Source organism: Peromyscus californicus, unplaced genomic scaffold (genome assembly GCF_007827085.1).
Source record: "Peromyscus californicus insignis strain IS unplaced genomic scaffold, ASM782708v3 Scaffold_7__1_contigs__length_154581171, whole genome shotgun sequence".
In the NCBI taxonomy this organism is placed as follows: Eukaryota; Metazoa; Chordata; class Mammalia; order Rodentia; family Cricetidae; genus Peromyscus; species Peromyscus californicus.
The window spans coordinates 96,984,696-97,003,156 of record NW_026294595.1 but is presented as its reverse complement, the minus strand read 5'-3'; the positions used below and the strand labels follow the sequence as shown (position 1 = coordinate 97,003,156).

At 43.0% G+C, this 18,461-nt stretch overlaps 1 protein-coding gene across 1 annotated transcript; it reads left to right on the top strand.

Annotated features, from left to right (window-relative positions):
• The first annotated feature begins 536 nt into the window (after positions 1-536).
• Positions 537-18,001, top strand: Gatm (glycine amidinotransferase). Its single transcript, XM_052724027.1, has 9 exons — positions 537-670; positions 1,823-2,041; positions 8,323-8,518; positions 9,392-9,582; positions 11,442-11,579; positions 11,722-11,886; positions 13,694-13,757; positions 14,441-14,557; positions 16,973-18,001. Exons 1-9 carry the CDS (start codon positions 602-604, stop codon positions 17,083-17,085), a joined length of 1,272 nt encoding a protein of 423 aa, XP_052579987.1. The 5' UTR covers positions 537-601; the 3' UTR covers positions 17,086-18,001.
• Positions 18,002-18,461: the final 460 nt, after the last annotated feature.

Genomic DNA, 18,461 nt, shown 5'->3' with positions numbered 1-18,461 from the left:
GCACTGCAATGCAATCAAGCACAGTTTCGAAAGAAATCTTTTCAGACGTGCTTTGGAAGGAAAAGCTATCTGCAGCCCTCCCTTATTTCTGACTTAATGTCTGTCTGTTTTCAAGGCTGAGTTTGCACCTAGCCAAACCCCACTGAAAGGGCCAGTGTTCTAAAGACCACCCCACAGGCGCGGGTCGCCAACCTAGGAAGCTAACACAGAATATCGTTTCACTCGGTGTCACTTTGGGTTCTGAGTCAGTGCACAGACCCGAATTTAAGCTCAAGACTGTCTTTGGCCTTTGCAAATTCAGGTTGCCAAAAAATGGACTTCCGAACAGATAGAGGAACAACGGACCACATGGACGAGGCATCGGGCAGTCTCTCTGTGGGGCTTCGCGGCGCTCCCTTGAGCCAGTACCGGACGCACGAGCTAAAAAAGGGCAAGTTGGGGGGGGACGTGACCCGCGGGCGCTGAGGCCACCTGTTCCCGGCAGCCAATGGGTCGGGCCCGGGGCGCGGCTACAAAAGGAGCGCGCGCGGCCGCAGGCTGGGAGCTGGCGCGAGGGCGGTGACTGGGACCTTGTGCACGCGGAGCAGCCAGGACCTGGGCGATGCTGAGGGTGCGGTGTCTGCGCGGCGGCAGCCGAGGTGCCGAGGCGGTGCACTACATCGGTTCTCGGGTGCGTTCCTCCGCGGCCTCGGGACCTCTGCGCGACTCAGGGTGGGGACCCAGAGGGGGACTGGACTCCCCAGGAAGACCGTGGCGTGGTCTGGGTTCGGCGGCCAGCGAAGGCGTTTTTTCTGGGAAGATGCATGCGGGTGGATGGATGGAGTTGCTGGCTCCAGTTGTAACACGGATTCCCTGGGTTTACAGGGGAGTTGGAATGAGTCCATCCTATTCCCCACCTGCCGCTCCGTCCTGCCCTCTGCTTCCCTGGTTTGTCCGCGCATGCCTGCAGACTCTCCCCTGCTCCTCAACGGGAATAGCTTTGGCAGATGAGATCTGCCAGGAACTGGTTCCTGAACAGCTGTCACTCGCCCTCTTGGGTCTCCACTCTTGGGTCCCTCCAGCCCCCTTCTGGAGGAATTTTAACAGTCTGATTGAGATTAGGGGGCGGGGTGAGGCTGGCGCAGGGGAGGGGGTGAGGGAATCTACCAGCTCTAGGTTTTGTAGGCCTGTATTTTTAAAAAGACGTTTTGACATGCTTAGATCACCTTTTAAGTTTAAATTCTGTGCCTGTCTGGGTTGGTCCTTATGGTAGCTAGGGAACCATGGACCATCTGTAATTTGGTGCAGTTTCGACAGTTGGTCACTCTCCGATTTGAAATGCTAAAGAATGTGAAGTATATGTCAGAGACTTAAAAAAAACTAGGTTGAAGCTGCTTATTCTGAAAGATAAGATCTTTTCAAATGATTCCATGTTATTTTCTGTAAAAAGAGCCTAATTTTAGTAACCTTCCAGACCAAGGAAGGAAGACTTCCTCCCCCAGTCGGACATGGCAAGGCACTTACTTAGGGAAGCGAATGACCTGTCTTCTGTGAAAGTTTCTGAAAGCTTGTTTGTATTATTCTGAAATGCAAATGGGGGATTTGGTAGCCAGGAACCAGATCTTCCCAGAGGTTTTAAAAAGTTACAGCTTTTAACATAAACAAAAGCAAAATCTATAATCAACAAAAAGTTGTGTGGCTTGTTTGTTTGAAGTTACCCACAACTCCTCTATTAACTAACATCTTGGTGTCTCCTAAAGTAGATGTCTGTCTGTGTTATCCTGGGTGCTCAGACTTTAACCCCACCTTGTTTGAGTTTTTTTGTTTGTTTTTGTTTCTTAAGCTTGGAGGATCCTTGACAGGATGGGTGCAGCGAACTTTCCAGAGCACCCAGGCAGCTACAGCTTCCTCCCGGAATTCCTTTGCGGCTGAAGACAAGGCCACCGATCCTCTGCCCAAGAACTGCCCCGTCTCCTCTTACAACGAATGGGACCCTTTAGAGGAAGTGATAGTGGGCAGAGCAGAAAATGCCTGTGTTCCACCATTCACGGTGGAGGTGAAGGTAAGCAAGGGTTTCTCAGCGGGTTCCCTCCTCAGCATCTGCAGCCTGATTCCACTCTGCCCTCTTCTGCATCGGCTTTCCCCTCAGTGGAGCAGGGGAGTCATTTTAAGTAATTGTGCTTGATACTGCCAGTATTTGGTAATATTTACACATTGCTTCCTTCTTGAAACGCCCCTGGGAATGGAGGAGAACTTTCCTGGGAGGCTATTCTTTGGGTATTCCTCCATATTTCCCTTCACAACTTGTTAACCTAATGTTTCACTTTTCTCCTTCCGGCCTCCTTTCCTCCAATCCAGACCCCGCCCCCATGCGCCACCCAGTCTAGGTCTACACTGTGAACTCATGGTGGATACTGCAAGACATTTTTAAGCCAAAGTCTTCATTTCTTCCTTTTAATTTTTTTTTTGGCAGTTTCGCTTAATCAGATCAAAACACCAGCCATCTTTGATTTCTCCTCCAGTCACATCCCCCACACGCAGCCTTTTGTCAGAAGGAGTCTTGCCCCACGCTTCAGTCTCTGCCCTAGGTCCGGAGTTCATCTACGCCTGGACTGTTACTGTTAGCTCCCAACTGACTCCCCTTCACTGCCCTCTCCAGACCACATCCCAGCCACTACTGGAGAGACTTGTTCTGGAGCCAGATTCGATCACGTGACTCATTGTGCTCCCACAGTTCCTCTGCTTTACTAACACCCTCCTTCCATTACTGAGAATAAAGCCCTCACGGTATCAGGTTTCTCCACAAGCCGGTTCTTTGCACTCCAGGACTCCCAGTTCACATGTTACCGCATCTTAGTGGTGTGTGAGCCTTAGTGGTGAGGCAAGTTAGCAGATATTTATTTCTATTGAAGTTGCTTTCTCCTCTAGTAGTCTCCCTGGAGATTTAGCAGACCTTAACAAACACACAAGGACCAATAAGAACCATGCCTTTGCTCCCACCCATGTGTCTCTCACTCATTTTCCTGCACCCACTTCTGCCACTACCTAGCTCTAAAGTGTCTTTCCCAATACCTTGCAGAGTCTTCTAGCAATAAATAATATCTTCCCTTTAAAAAATAAACTCTTAATATTCACTTGCAATATTCTTATGGCCAGGGTCCTTATGGGCTAGTGTTCAGATGAAGTGTTATATCAGGGTTCCTTCCATTTTGTAGGCAGTTCCTAAGATCTTGTTAATTATGAATTATAAATACATCTCAAGTGTACGTGTGGTCTTCCTAAATACCTACATTTTTATCTGTCCTGCAGAGTGGGTAAGTAAGTCTATAACAGTGCCTGTATCACCAGAAATACATCGACATAAAGGAGCTTCATTTCTATTCGGAGAGATATGATGTATACCTTGATGCAGATTCTAAGTGTCTTGTGCCACCCAGCTGACAAGGCAGTTGAAGTTCGAGGAACGCTAAGGGAAGAGCTGAGCCAAGCGTTGGGTAGTTGTGAAGCATTCTGAAGGAAGTCGTTCTTGAGTGAGACCTGGCAGACACAGCAATGGTTTCTTCCTATTGTTCTGAACACACCTTTGGTTCTGATAACTGAAATTTGATAAGCAGGTTAATTTATATGCTATCCTCACATTTTACAATAAATAAGACATAGTCTTTCAAAGTCTTTTTTTGAAAAGAAGTATCCCTACACATTTTGATTGGGACAATTCAAATTCAGGTAATAGTTTATCATTTAATCTGTCTTTTAAATTATTGACCATTATACATTCATAAGATCTGACCTTAAATGTTTTCCATTTATAGGTATCTGTGTGTGTGTGTGTGTGTGTGTGTGTGTGTGTGTGTGTGTGTGTGTGTTGTGTTGTGTTGTGTATACATGACTGTGCATGTACTTGTGGAGGCCAGAAGAGGGTGTCGGATCCCCTGGAGCTAAAGTTACAGGTAGTTCTAAGCTGCCAGATGTGGGTGCTGGGAACAGAGCTCAGGTTCTATGGAAGAACAGCAAGTGCTCTTAACCACCAAACCCTCCTTCCAGCCCCAATACCACGTGATCTTACGGAATCAGCATTCTCAGACATCATTTGAAGTGCCTTGTCACTTGACTTAGGACTTTAGACTTTGTAGCTTAGCGCGCTTGTGGAACTAACACCACTGAAGTCTGAAGGCTGGCGTTGAATTAGTTATTTGATGAAAGTTGGAAACTAGCCTTGTCAGCTGCTTGACCTGCAAAATTCCTATGAAGTTTGCGAACAGGATTAAACTTGAAGGTATAAAATTTATATTGAAAAGCACAAAATATGGAGAGTACAAGTCATAGTTTTTATGGACCCAGTTTGTCAGTTACAGCACAAGAGTATGCTGGGAGTACATAAGCTGTAGATACCAGTAGCATTAGTCATATTGATTTCATTCATTTTTCTGGTTGCTCCTGCCTTATGTGATAGACTAAGCTAGTTTATTAAGGGAGAAGAAAGTAAACAGAAGATATATACATCCTCTAGAAGGGAGGTAGAAGGACAGACAGATGAGTCTCATGAAGCCTAAGCTAGCCTTAAACTTGCTGTGCATCCAAAGATGACCTTGAACTCCTGATTCCCCTGCCTCCGATGCTAGGGTGATATGTGCCACTAGACCCAGGAACACAGATAGATTACTTAAGAACAATAAGAGCCTGGCAGTAGTGGCGCACGCCTTTGATCCCAGCACTCTGGAGGCAGAGGCAGGCGGATCTCTGTGAGTTCAAGGCCAGCCTGGTCTACAGAATGAATTCCAGGACAGCCAGGGCTACACAGTGAAACCCTGTTTTGAAAGAGAGAGAGGGAGGGAGGGAGGGAGGGAGGGAGGGAGGGAGGAAGGAAAGAAGGAAGGAAATAATGACTGGGTTTGGTGGCACATGCCTATGTTAGCACTCAGGACATTGAGTCAGGAGGATCTTGAGTTTAAGACCAGCCTAGCCCACATAGCAAAACCTTGTTTCAAAAAGAAAAGAATGATTAATAATGTAGTAGAGTGTCTCTAGGTGAATAGAGTTTAAAATATTTTACAAGGCATACATGTTGGAAATTTTTTTAAAAGAACAAGAAACACATCGGGCAGAAAGCACTATTTCAAAAACTTAATGGCTTTTTTAAAAACATACTAAATAGATGTTTTTGTCTTAGTTTTAATAAGGCCATTGATAGAGGACTCCAAAAATATTATTAATTAAGGTTAAGGAATACAAGTATATTGCCAGATTAACAAAAAGTTTGTCTATTGGTATTTCTTAGAGGGTTTTTCAAAGAGGGTGTTTGAAAATTACTGTCGCAGACAGACTCTGCAGAGAGGGTTTGAGGATGTGGGAGCTACGAAGTTTCCAGGAATGCAGCTCCATCTCTGCCATAGCTTATTAAAGACATCCCGTGCTACAGTAGAGTGCTCATTGTCTGGAAAATGCTTGGTAAATGATTGCTAACTCATTTACCAAGGTTATAAAGGAAGTGTAAACAACGTCTACATCTTTCTTAGAAAATGTAATTTGCCCTGATCATTTGGACTTTGCCCAACGTTTGCCAGATTATAAACTGCAGAAGCATTTGTTCAAATAAAATTTTTCTCCCAGAAGAGTTGACTTAGTATTTCATATCAAAGCAAGGTTGGCTCTGAACAGATACTCGATGCTAGATGCTTTGGCGTGCGTCTGGCAGGACGACCTGACGGTGTCTGCCGTCACTCAGTGTTGAATTGTCAAAGGCTTCTTGTCCCTTAGCAGACTGTAGGAGATGTGCCTGGCATAAGAAGATGGGAGTGGTGAATGGATGGAGAGTAGTACCAGGATGTGTCAGAGAGGAAAATAAAGAGTCATTCTCCTCTGATTCTAGCTGCTACTGATTAAATGCCTACGAGTAGAGGACCCCTTGTTGTTTGGTTTGCCCATAGTTTGTTTTTGTTGAGAGGGGATTAGCCATCAAAACATTCCAATGTTTCATGCTGATGACGTTTTTCCTGGGTTAGAAGTTGAGCCTGCTATTTGTTCATAGATCTTCAAAAGTCCAGTTCATCAGAACAGGGACTAGCAAACGTTTTTTTCTGTAGAGAGGCAGACAGTAGATGATCCCAGCTTTGCAGGGAGCAGAAGTCTACTTGCAGCTTCTTGATTCTCAGCCCTGCCGCTGTAATGGGAAAGCCACCCCAGGCACCACGTCACAAAATTAGCGTGGTGAGTCCCCTTAAGTGTTTGTTTATAAAAATAAACAGCCTGGCTGGATTTGGCCTGGGGACCTTAGTTTACCAATAACTCAGCTTTCAGAGCGTACTTAGCTAACATCCGTCATGTCTTTGAAAGCTTTGTTTTTCAGCTTGTTCTGTGTCGTCCACCCTGGGTTGCAGACTAAGCAGAGACTAGCTGGCGTTCATATATTTTCTATTTATCAGATGAAGGTAAATATGGAAGCAGAGACATAAGCCTAGGGGAAAGTGTCTTTGACATAGACATATCATCCAGTCCTGATGAACAAAACTATTAGAAACACCAAGTGTGGTGGCGCACACCTTTACTCTCAACACCTGGCAGAGGCAAGCAGATCTCTGTGAGATCAAGGCCAGCCTGGTCTCCATAGTGAATTCCAGGCCAGTCAGGGCTGTATGAGAGACCCTGTCTCAAAACAAACAAAAACAAAAAGCCTTTAAGAACAAGAACCATAATAAGTAATCCTATTGTTAGAAGGTTTTATACATCAAGGTGAAAGTGTTCAAACTTATAGAACGCAGTAGCCAAGCCACTGACTCTATCTGGAACACTGTCCAGTCAGAGGACTGAAGTTCTTGTCCTGTTTAATCAGGTAGGAGGTGAGTACACAACCTCTCTGAACCTGGTCCTTGCATGTGAAAAGGCCATGTGTTTGAGCACCTTGTCTCTTGGGTAGGGTTGCCAAGTGCCATGGATATCTAGCTAAACTAAGCGTATTCCAATGGCAGTGGAGGCTTTAATCCATCTTTGCCCCTTCTTTTTAATACTTACTACTATCTATGAATGTCAGATTTGAGGTAGAAACCTTATGTAGAAGACATGATTAGAACCAGTAGTTGATTGTCAACCAGTGATACAAAAAAAAACCCCAAAAACCTTGAAAACAATATCTGTGTTGAATGTGTTTTTTAACTAAAAATGTTAAAATGTTGCATGGCTTTGCCAGTGTTGAGAAGTTCTAAGAGTTTTTTCCAGGGTCTGGATTCTCTGCTTCATCTGTCTGGGTAATTGTAATACACAGAATGCACATGACCAGTGTATTTCTTTAAATTGACTGATAACTTAGACGCATGCCAAACAATCTTAACATAGACTCTTTCAATTTTTATGTTTTGCACCTCACCTTTGGAAAGTGTTTACACACTTAGCTTCTGGAATAGTGAAACTCTGTGAACTTGCATTCCAGATTACTTTTCTTTCAAAGGGGCCCAAAATGATGTGAGATTGAATTCAAGAGAGGTGGGGGGTGTTAGGTGGGAGACACACCGACAGACTAGCTCCAAAGCCTGGCTTGTACCACTGCACAGTTTCGTTAAATGCAAATTCGGTCCAGTGGGAAAGTGAGCCATGTGTGTTAAGACATGTAAAACATTTGAGAACATAATCTTCACACAGTTAAAAATATCTTTTTTATCCCACAAAAACCTCTTGAAGTGCAGCTTTCCCGTAAGAACTCGGGAGTTTGTGGATAGTTCAGGGTCTTGGCTTAGTGTAGGAGTTTTTATCCTTTGTTTTACTGGTCTTCTTGTTCCATCTCACTGAGACTCTCTAACAGGGGTGTCTGTGTGCTGTTTTGTCTGTGAAGCATGGCCAGGAAGATTCCAAGCCTGTATTGGGAACCCACAAGCTGTTAGGGGTTGGGCATGAGATCTGAGGCGGAAGATCAAAGACCTCAAGATAATTTAGGACTGGAGAAAGATGCTCAGTGGTTAAGAGTACTTCCTGCTCTTCCAGAGGACCCTGATTTAGTTCCAATACCAATGTCTGGCACAGCTCATAACTGACTGTAACTCCAGCTCCAGGAAATTCATTACACACACACACACACACACACACACACACACACACACACACACACACACACACACACACAAAAATCTTTAAAAATATATAACAAGTGATTTAGAGATCTTCATTCAACAAATCCTGGGTGTCTGTGTAGAGGCTGGTGTGCTCGGTTCTGGGGATGAGCTCTGAACAAGATCTGTTTGCAGTCTGGGTCTGGGTCCCTCTCACAATGTACAAATAGCTGTTCACAGCTTATGAACCTACCTTGAGCTGCATTATTCTCCTGTAATGCTTTCATTTACTTCCTTCTGCTTCTAGGCTAACACCTATGAAAAGTACTGGCCATTTTACCAGAAAAATGGTGGTCTTTATTTTCCCAAAGATCATTTGAAAAAGGCTGTTGCTGAAGTTGAAGAAATGTGCAATATTTTAAAAATGGAAGGCGTGACGGTGAGGCGACCTGACCCCATTGACTGGTCACTGAAGTATAAGACTCCTGATTTTGAGTCTACAGGTAACTGCCGTCAGGAGAGTAATCTTGAGGGCCTTGGTTCTCGATTTCCTTCTTGGATATGTAAGGAAAATGCTCTTAGAATTTCTTAAGAATCCTGTTTTACTTGCTAATCCTTCCAAACTGTAGAGATTATTGAGGAAGCGTCTGTTTCATTTTGATATGGTTGAAGTGTCCACATTCTAAATGTTATAGACATTTTACATAAGAACCGTGAACTGTCCTTAGTTTTCCTTAATGACGGAAATTAGAAGGGAAAGGGGCTGGAGAGACGGCTCAGCAGTTCAGAGCCAGCACGCCTCCTGCAGAGCACCTGGGAGTCCAGCGTTCCCAGCACCCACATCAGGCTGCTCATGATAGCTTGTAACTCCAGCCCCAGGGGATCTGGCACCCTCTTCTGGTGCGCACACTCCCACACAGACACATATGCACACATTTCAATTTTTTTCAGGGGGAGAATGGAAACATTCCCTTTTCTAAACTGCCATTACTTCACAACTGCTCTTGTGTTTGGGTTCTAGAATTTGTTTTTCAGAATGATCTTAGCCTAGTTCTGTCCATGTGATACTGTCCATTACGAGCTCTGTTTCTGTATCTTTAAAAAAAAAAGGAACCTATAAGTGAGTAGAGAAGGCTTGATGGTTCAAAATCTCTCTCACTTTTTCCTTTCCATTTTTGCTTGATATCAGCATCCAACAGGGAATTCTTGTCAACAATCTGTTCTGGTGTGTATCATTCCTTTTGCCCTGTTTTATATAATTATGTAGACAAACAGGTTTTTAGCAAACTTTTTCTACGAATAGGTGATGTTACACATACTCTAATGTCTTGGAAATTTGCATCACTGAGGTGGCCGTGGAACTTTTCGTCCGATAGGTTTATACAGTGCGATGCCCCGAGACATCCTGATGGTTGTGGGAAATGAGATTATTGAGGCTCCCATGGCATGGCGCTCACGATTCTTTGAGTACCGAGCATACAGGTCACTTATCAAAGACTACTTCCACCGTGGCGCCAAGTGGACAACGGCACCCAAGCCCACCATGGCTGATGAACTGTACGACAAGGTAGGTCCCCAGGCATAGACTGGCTTCTTAGTGACTTCAAAATAATCCACAAAGGGTAAGAAAGGAATTCGCTGATACTTTACATATATTATGCATTTCCACTTAAAAATTATTATGTTTAGATGAAACTAGGAGTAACAACAACAAATAGCTAACATTTGCTGCTTACTCTGCACTGAGTCTGGGCTCAGGACATATCATCAATCATCTTTATTCTTATATAAAGACTCTAGAAAGAGCCAGTGATGGCGGCCCATGCCTTTAATCCCAGCACTGGAGAGGCAGAGGCAGGTGGATCTCTGAGTTCAAGGGCAGCCTGGTCTACAGAGTGAGTTCCAGGACAGCCAGGACTGTTACACAGAGAAACTCTGTCTTGAAACAAAACAAAACAAAATAACTGTAGAGGGGAATGATATCATAGTATCGTTTCATCACAGGGAGCAAAACTTGTCCTAAGTACACATTGCTATTCACTGCTGGAGCCACAGCTCTTTAGGCTGAAGTCTTTCTCTTGTTCCAGCAGAAGAACCTGGTGTCTAGGCCAGCTTCACAGTGAGGTGAAATGGGTAGCCATTTCCTGCCTGCAGGTCCTGCATCCATGAACTCAACCAACTGTAAATCAATACTGTTTTTGAAAATTGTCCTGTCTTGTCATTCAACAACAATATGGCATAATGATTTTTCATAGAACATCTGGGTTGGGCTGAGGATTATAATTAACCTAGAGGTGTTTTCAAGGATGCAGGAGACATGCATAACTCCTGTGCAAACACTGTGCAAGCTTATGCAGTGGACTTGAACATCCGTAGATTTTAGTATTTATGGAGTACTAGAACCAATCCCCCCACAAATACAAGGGATATATGTCCTTATTAAGATAACTATTACTCATAGTAAAATCACTTATAGAAATAATTTTAAAATGAAAAACTATTCTAGGGATTTAAAGGCAGAAATGAAAAATAAGTCAGTCCAGCACATCCAAAATTGGCAGGGAGAAACACAGCATCATCTCATTTTAGGGTATGAATTGGGCTCAGGACCAAATTCCTTCTCTAAAGGAGAGGGGTGACTTCACCCCACTGGCTTTCCGTATTGTAACTAGCTACACACATGTGTATGCGTGTCATGGATTGTATTCAGAATCAGTTGCCACCCTGTACCACTTGTTTCTAAGTGTCAGGAAGTTACTCTCATGCCTAGATTTTCATTTTGTTCCTGTGCTGGTGGTTTTGTTGTTTTGATTTGCTTATATTACTTTTCTGTTTGCTATGACAAGGTACTTGAGGGAAAGAATCTAAGTGAGAAAGGATATAGTTTAGCTCATCGTTTGGATTTCATTGGCTGGCCGCACCCAAATGCTTTGGCTGAACAGTGTGTTGACAGAAGCATGCAAGAGATGTTTTGACTACTTGGCAGACCAAAAAGAGAAAGGGGATACAGAAAGAGACCAGAGCAAGATAGAGCCCCTAAGGACACACCCCCAGTGACCCACCTTCTCCCAGCTAGGCCCCCACCTCCTAACTTTCACCATCTCTCAATAATACGATCCGATGACCCCACCAAGGCATTAATCCATTGATTAGGCTAGAGCCCTTCATAACCTATTTTTTTTTTTCTGGAAATAACAAAGGGATGTGCTTCACTAATCCCTTAGGCTTTCCTTCATCCAATCAGTTTGGCAGTCAGAATTGGTCATCACAGACTGACATCTTTTCTATGGGTGTTTCAATCTAGAGTTGAATTGTCGTATTTTGGGAAGTGATGGTATCTGACTAGTTTTTAAAATCATGTATATCCTTGTAAATAAGTTCCTTAATAAATAAATGCATTGTGTGTGTTCATTCTGTTCCAACTAGGATTATCCCATCCATTCTGTGGAAGACAGACACAAATTGGCCTCTCAGGGAAAGTTTGTGACGACTGAGTTCGAGCCATGCTTTGATGCTGCTGACTTCATTCGAGCTGGAAGAGATATTTTTGCACAGAGAAGCCAGGTTGCTAACAGCTGACTCTGAAGGCTCACACTACATACATTATTGCATTCTTTATTCCTAAATCTAAAATTTTTAAATCCTACATACTTTTCATTTTCCAAACTTAGAATGGAATATTTTTTAAGATTGTTTTTATTTTCAGGTTACAAACTACCTGGGCATCGAGTGGATGCGTAGGCATCTTGCTCCAGACTACAGAGTACATACCATCTCTTTCAAAGACCCCAACCCAATGCATATTGACGCCACCTTCAACATCATTGGACCTGGTCTTGTGCTCTCCAACCCTGACAGACCATGTCATCAGGTAGGAGAGTTCCTAAGACACCAGAAAACCTAGCGAGCCTAGCATCTGTATTTTAAACAATAGAACCTTGGCACCTTAAGTATTTCCATGATTCCCAGTGGTTCTAAATGACAACTTTAGCAATGATCAGTGGCATGATTATCCAACACTGAATTGCTTATGTATTTACAAGATTCTCAGTGTGCGAAAATCTACACCGTCATTGTGATGGTTAGTATAGTGTCATCAGACTTTGATTCTAGCTGTTTGCGGTTGTCAATGCATCAAATTTGAGTGTCTGACTACATTATCATTCAACTGTGATTTCCTTACCATTTTCAACAGGATTATAAGCAAGTGACTTCGGTGTGGCCAGAGCAATGCCACTGAGCAGTAGGTTTCTTCCCCCTCGAGTGGGTCAGACTCCCTTCAGCCTGCCCACTTGGGGAGGAGCAATCTGCCAAGTTGGCCCTGCTCTCTACCTACCACTCACAGCCTCTTGTCTTCTACCTGCTGCCTCTCGGTCCAGCCGGGAAGTGAGTTATTTGCAAGGCTGCTGGACCCCTTTTTAAAAATACTTTCATACCATGCACAGCTCGTTTCTAGCCCTTATTTTCATACCCAATGACCAAGATGATCCATTTCACTTAATAAAATGTGTTGATATATTGAGAGTGTGGTTGTATGTGGAGATGGCTGACTTGTAATGGGTATCCAGTGGCAACTGTGGTGCTTTGAGACTACATCCCTGACATTTGTCCTTATTCATGGCCCTGCAAAATGATGGGACTGTGGAGCAGATAGGCTGTCAGATTGGCGTTATCACAATGTTTGTTTTCACAACTAAACCAGAGATATTTAAATTTTCTTTAATGAGAATGTCTTGGGATAATATCTTTGGTATTTTAAATTTTGAAACCTGAAAAGCTTTAATAGTTCTGTTGCTTTCTAATGTCACTGGAAGGAAAGCACACACACACACACACACACACACACACACACACACACACACACAATTAAGTTTGTTCTTTGACAACTTCAGACATACAATACATTCTCTCTTCAATCCTCCCATCCCTCTCAACTCCACTCCTCCCTGCCAGTCCCTTTCTATATTCATGACTTTGGGGTGGGTTTTGTGACCCATTTAGTTTGGCCAGGGCCATCTGTATGACAGCTGGATTGAGATTATCCACTGGAGCCCAGCAGGATCACCACTGGATACAAAGTGAAGGCAATGACTCTATCAGTAGCCAACCGTTCACTGGGGAAGGGTAGGACCCCTGAGTCCCTCCTCTATCCATGTGTCACTGTCAACAGCCCATTCTTGTACAGACCCAGTACAGGTATCCATGGCTATTTGAAACTAAAAAAAAAAATGTGATTTATTTATTTTTATTATTATGTGCATTGGTGTTTTGCCTGCATGTATGTCTGTTGGATCCCCGGGAAATGGAGTTACAGACAGTTGTGAATTGCCATGTGGATGCTGGGAATTGAACCTGGGTCCTCTGGAAGAGCAGCAATGCTCTTAACCTCTGAGCCATCTCTCCAGCCCCTCAAATCATCAACTTTAAATTTTTTTGTGTGTCCTTATTTTGTAAATGGAGGTGGCTTGCCAAAAGAGCTGTTAATGATAAAGAGAGCTGAGTGCCGTAGCCCACGCCTATAGTCCTAACTGCTTGTGATGCTGAGGCAAGTGGATTGTAAGGCCAAAGCCAGCCTGGGCTACAGGGCAGATCCCATCTTTAAAAACAAAACCACAACGACTGCCAGAAACCCAATGGCAGATGTGGATTTAAGTCTGTTGGGTTGCTTGATCTTACAGATTGATCTTTTCAAGAAAGCGGGATGGACCATCGTTACTCCTCCATCACCTGTCATCCCCGACGGTATGTCGACGTTTACGTCCTTTGTCACCAAGTATCTTCACCTGTAGAGAAAGCCAACTTTGGTCAAACTAGAGATGGCATTTCCCCGCTGAGCAGTAAAGTGACGGATGATTCTAGAGTAAGACCAGGGCAAATGTTTGTGAGTTTTTCTTCTTGCATAGAAAACGAAAATGAGAAGACAGAATTTAAAATATCATACAAAGCAAAATACAGCTTTCAAAATAAGACAGGATGAATTCCAAATGTCTGATGAATGTGCCTTGATTTGTAAGATTAGTAGATACGTTATTCTACAATTAAAATGAGTTCTCAGAACTGGGGATGTAGTTCAGTGGTAGAGCGCTTGCCTGACTTGTTAAAACCCTGGGTTTGATCCCCAGTAGTAGAAAAACTAACTAAAAACACAAACAGCTTGGATCGGGGTGGAACAGGCCAGTAAAACTATCACAGAGAAGGCTGAGGCAGGAGGACTCCAAGTTCAATGTCATTTTCTGTTGTAGAGAAAACTTGTCAGAAAGAAAAGGGGAACATAAGATAATAAAACGAGTTCTTATATGGGAACTAAAGCAGGAAGGGGACCGAGCTGTCACTTTAGTGTCCTTCCCTTGTAAATCTTTGCTCTAGACAAAAAAAAAAGGGGGGGGATCAGACACGCATGCTTTGACCGTTGATGCTATTTTCAGATCATCCCCTCTGGATGTCATCCAAATGGCTTTCCATGAACGTCTTAATGCTAGATGAGAAGCGTGTTATGGTAGACGCCAATGAAGTCCCAATTCAAAAGATGTTTGAGAAGCTGGGTATGTATGATAAATGCAATACCACCTTGTCAGGTGTAAACGCTCACCACCAATGGAAGCAAAGACATGTATAGTCTAACATATGGTTTATTGAATTCAATTTCTGTTCCCTTAGGGTACCAAATTATTACCTTATAATGGGCTAGTGATTTCGATTCTTATAAGCATAGCCTTGTGAGTTCCTGGAACATCTCTTGGCAATAGTTAATCATCTTCTGTAAGTCTGCCAGTGTCCTAGTGCCCATGGGTGGACAGTCACCCATACTCAGAGGAGTTGCTTTGCCCTTCTACAAAGAAGAAATTACTGAAGGTCCTTTAGAAGTAATTTAATGGTAATCTCATGTTTCAGAGGGCTTATAAGGACACAACTGGAAAAGTGGCATGTGTATGCATTAAGAACAATTATTAACATGGATAGATCCTGATCCCACTGCCAGGGTTCCCTCAAACAGACAAAGCTACACAACTGTCTCCCATATGCAGAGGGCCTAGTCCAGTCCCATGCAGGTTCCACAGCTGTCAGTCTAAAGTTCGTGAGTTCCTTTGAGCTTGGCTCAGTTGTCTCTGTAGATTTCCCCATCATGATCTTGACCACCCCCCTTGCTCATGACCCCCCCTCCCTCTTTTCGACTGGACTCTCAGAGCTTGGCCTGGTGCTTGGCTGTGGATCTCTGCATCTGCTTCCATCGGTTACTGGATGAAGGCTCTATGATGACAGTTAGGGTATTCACCAATCTAATTACCAGATTAGGCCAGTTCAGGCACCCTCTCCGCTACTGCTAGTAGTCTAATCTGGGATCATCATCCCTGGTGCATGAGCTGGCTTTCTGGAGCCCATTACGTATGGTCAGACACCTTGCTCACCCTTGATGCAGGGGGGAGGGGCTTGGACCTGCCTCAACTGAATGTACCAGTTGGGAGGCCTTACCCTTTTGGAAGAGGGGATAGGGGGTCAGATCAGGGAGGAGAGGTGGGAGGGCAGGAGTAGAGATGAGAGGGGGATCTGTGGTTGATATGTAAAATGAATTTTAAAAATTTTAATAAAAACACCAGTTAACATAATAAAGGATGCCAGCCAGTCATTCAACTCTTAAAGAGTAGGATTAATTTTTACTTGGGGCCAAGTTTTCCTACCCAGATATTTAAGTTTTAGACCAGGATTCTAATACTGTTGAGAAAAACACTGAAAGAAAGGATTTCATGTGAGTCGCAAGGTACAGATTATGTGTGAGCCGTTCTTAACACATTTGACATATCCTCATTGTGAATTCGGTAAGAGCCAGGCAACTTAACTTGTTAAAATTAGGTTGTTAAAATTTTGTTCTACATTTCAGATATACTCCATAGAGTACTCTTTTCTTATTTGCCACATTCATCCTTAATGTAGAATTGGTTTTAAAAAGATAACTTGACAGTTTTGAACTGAGCAGAATCCGGTGATTGGACCCATAATGCCAAGCCACTTTTTCCTTGGCCTTCATTAAGTAACAAAATTACTTGGGTTCAGCTTTTTCATCTGTTATGATTTTGTTGTTTCTCAAAATTAAAATAATGGAAAACACCAAATAATCTGATTTGATAGTTTTGGTTTTGTAGTTAAAGTCTTTTTAGACATGGAGGACTTATATATCAAATAGCTACAATTCCCTCCAATTGAGGATGAGTATGCCATGACCAGACAGGACATGGATGCTTCTTATCCCACATCTGCTTTGTGTTTCTGTTCAAACCCCATCTTAGTCTTCAAAGCCCCACATAGGAGTACCTCAGGGGAGTCTTTCTCTTGCCTCCTTGTTTTCACCATACAGTGAACCCTGTAGTGACTCTGCAGCTCATCTGCCCCCTCAAACGAAGGAGGAAAAAGAACAGATTACTGTGTCTAATGTAACATATTCTTTCTGAGTGCTGTTAATTAAGTAGCCCATTCACAGTGTAGATGTGTCCTTACAAATGGTGCCAAATGAAGCCAATTGTCTCATCAGCTCTGAAACCTGAATAATCATACGACCTAGATAGTAAACTACAGCTCTGATGCATTTTTTCCTTGAGGTGGTCTAGCACAGTTAATCTGTAAAAGATGAACGCATCCTTATTGTGCTTATGTAGAATTAGCTTTTTAGTACTTAATTTTAGTACTAGGTATATCTGTTCATCCAGGTTATTGATTTGTGAACAGTCAATAGAACAAAACTTAAGTCTGTAGACTTGTTTTGTTGAAGATGTTATATCAGTAATGGGCTAGGTTAGATGAAATATAGTCTATGAAAACAAAATTAAAAAAGGAAAGACCATTGCAGATTGGATAGACCTGAGGGATTTGAGCCTCTGTGTTCCTCCAAGTGTTTGGACTTACTCCCTGCTGGGATATCTTCATGTTAGTCCGTCTAACGGATCTGTCTTTTTCTCTCAATGCAGGTATCAGTACCATCAAGGTTAACATTCGACACGCCAATTCCCTGGGGGGAGGCTTCCACTGCTGGACCTGTGACGTCCGGCGCCGAGGCACCCTTCAGTCCTACTTCGACTGAGCAGGCATGGCCTCAGATATACCTAAGAAGCGCAGCAGCAAGGCCCATTCTCTCGCTTTAATAAATGCATGAACTGTAGTGCTTTGAACAATCACGTCTTTAACAGGGGTCCCAGGCCTGGGTTACTTTTCTTTGACATAAGGAAGATGACTCTTACTAGGTTTTACTTTCTTCTCCTACAGTTCTTTACTGTTTGGCTTCAAGTATAAAAGCTTAGTAAATGTATCCCAAGGCAAAAATTAGTCACTTGAGTAACTTGGCCGCTAATATTTAACCATCTACCTCTGTTTTTAATTTTCTTTCCGAAAGGCAGCTTGAAATGTTGGTCCTAATGTTATTTTTCACTCTTTTTGGTGAACTTGTGAATGTTTGTATCAGTTTTTTTTTTTCTAAATGGGACAAAGACTTAGGGGAAAAAATTACCCACAGATCCTAAGTAGAATCAGATATTTGTCTTTTTTTCTAAAAATCAAATTTGGGTAGTTTTTTTTTAATTTGTTTTTAAATAACCTAGACTATGCAAACACTGAGAAAGTGAAGTGAATTTTCCATGAACGCTTTTAACATTCTCATGCCGACATTTGGTCCTAAAATCTCATCCTGTAGCTTACCTCATCTCAAGTGGGTTATTCTTGTCTTCTTCCTTCCTTTCCAAAAATTTACAGAAATGCTTAGGGTATAACTGGTAGTTCCTATCCCTAAATGTTGATGTTCTATATCTAACAGGTATTATGGCATCTTTGGTAATCTAAGACTTGTTTACATATGTGCAAATTGTTTAAAGCATAGAGTTTTAAAGCATTTTTTAAAAACTAATGCAGGTAAAAAAAAAACACGTGACACGAAGTCATTTTAATGTTGGATATTGTATATGTATTTTTATTCTAATAAACTTTTTGTTCCAGATTGGATTTTATTAGAGTTTGACCTCAGTCTCATGACTTTAGTGTAAGTTACAAGAGTGTAGCTGTTGGATGAGAGGTCTTTGTGTGTGTGTGGGGGGGGGGGGGATGTGTATGCTGTGTGGATAACTGGGGGGATGTATATGCTGTGTGGATAACTGGGGGGATGTGTATGCTGTGTGGATAACTGGGGGGGGAATGTGTATGCTGTGTGGATAACTGGGGGGGGATGTGTATGCTGTGTGGATAACTGGGGGGATGTGTATGCTGTGTGGATAACTGGGGGGGAATGTGTATGCTGTGTGGATAACTGGGGGGATGTGTATGCTGTGTGGATAACTGGGGGGGAATGTGTATGCTGTGTGGATAACTGGGGGGATATGTATGCTGTGTGGATAACTGGGGGGGAATGTGTATGCTGTGTGGATAACTGGGAGGGATGTGTATGCTGTGTGGATAACTGGGGGGGTGGGA

Bases quoted from the DNA above. Each gene is read 5' to 3' on its own strand.
- Gatm (XM_052724027.1), top strand. From the start codon at position 602: ATGCTGAGGGTGCGGTGTCTGCGCGGCGGCAGCCGAGGTGCCGAGGCG. The intron at 9,583-11,441 runs GTAGGTCCCCAG...TGTTCCAACTAG, and splicing joins CTGATGAACTGTACGACAAG to GATTATCCCATCCATTCTGT. The intron at 13,758-14,440 runs GTATGTCGACGT...TGCTATTTTCAG, and splicing joins ATCACCTGTCATCCCCGACG to ATCATCCCCTCTGGATGTCA.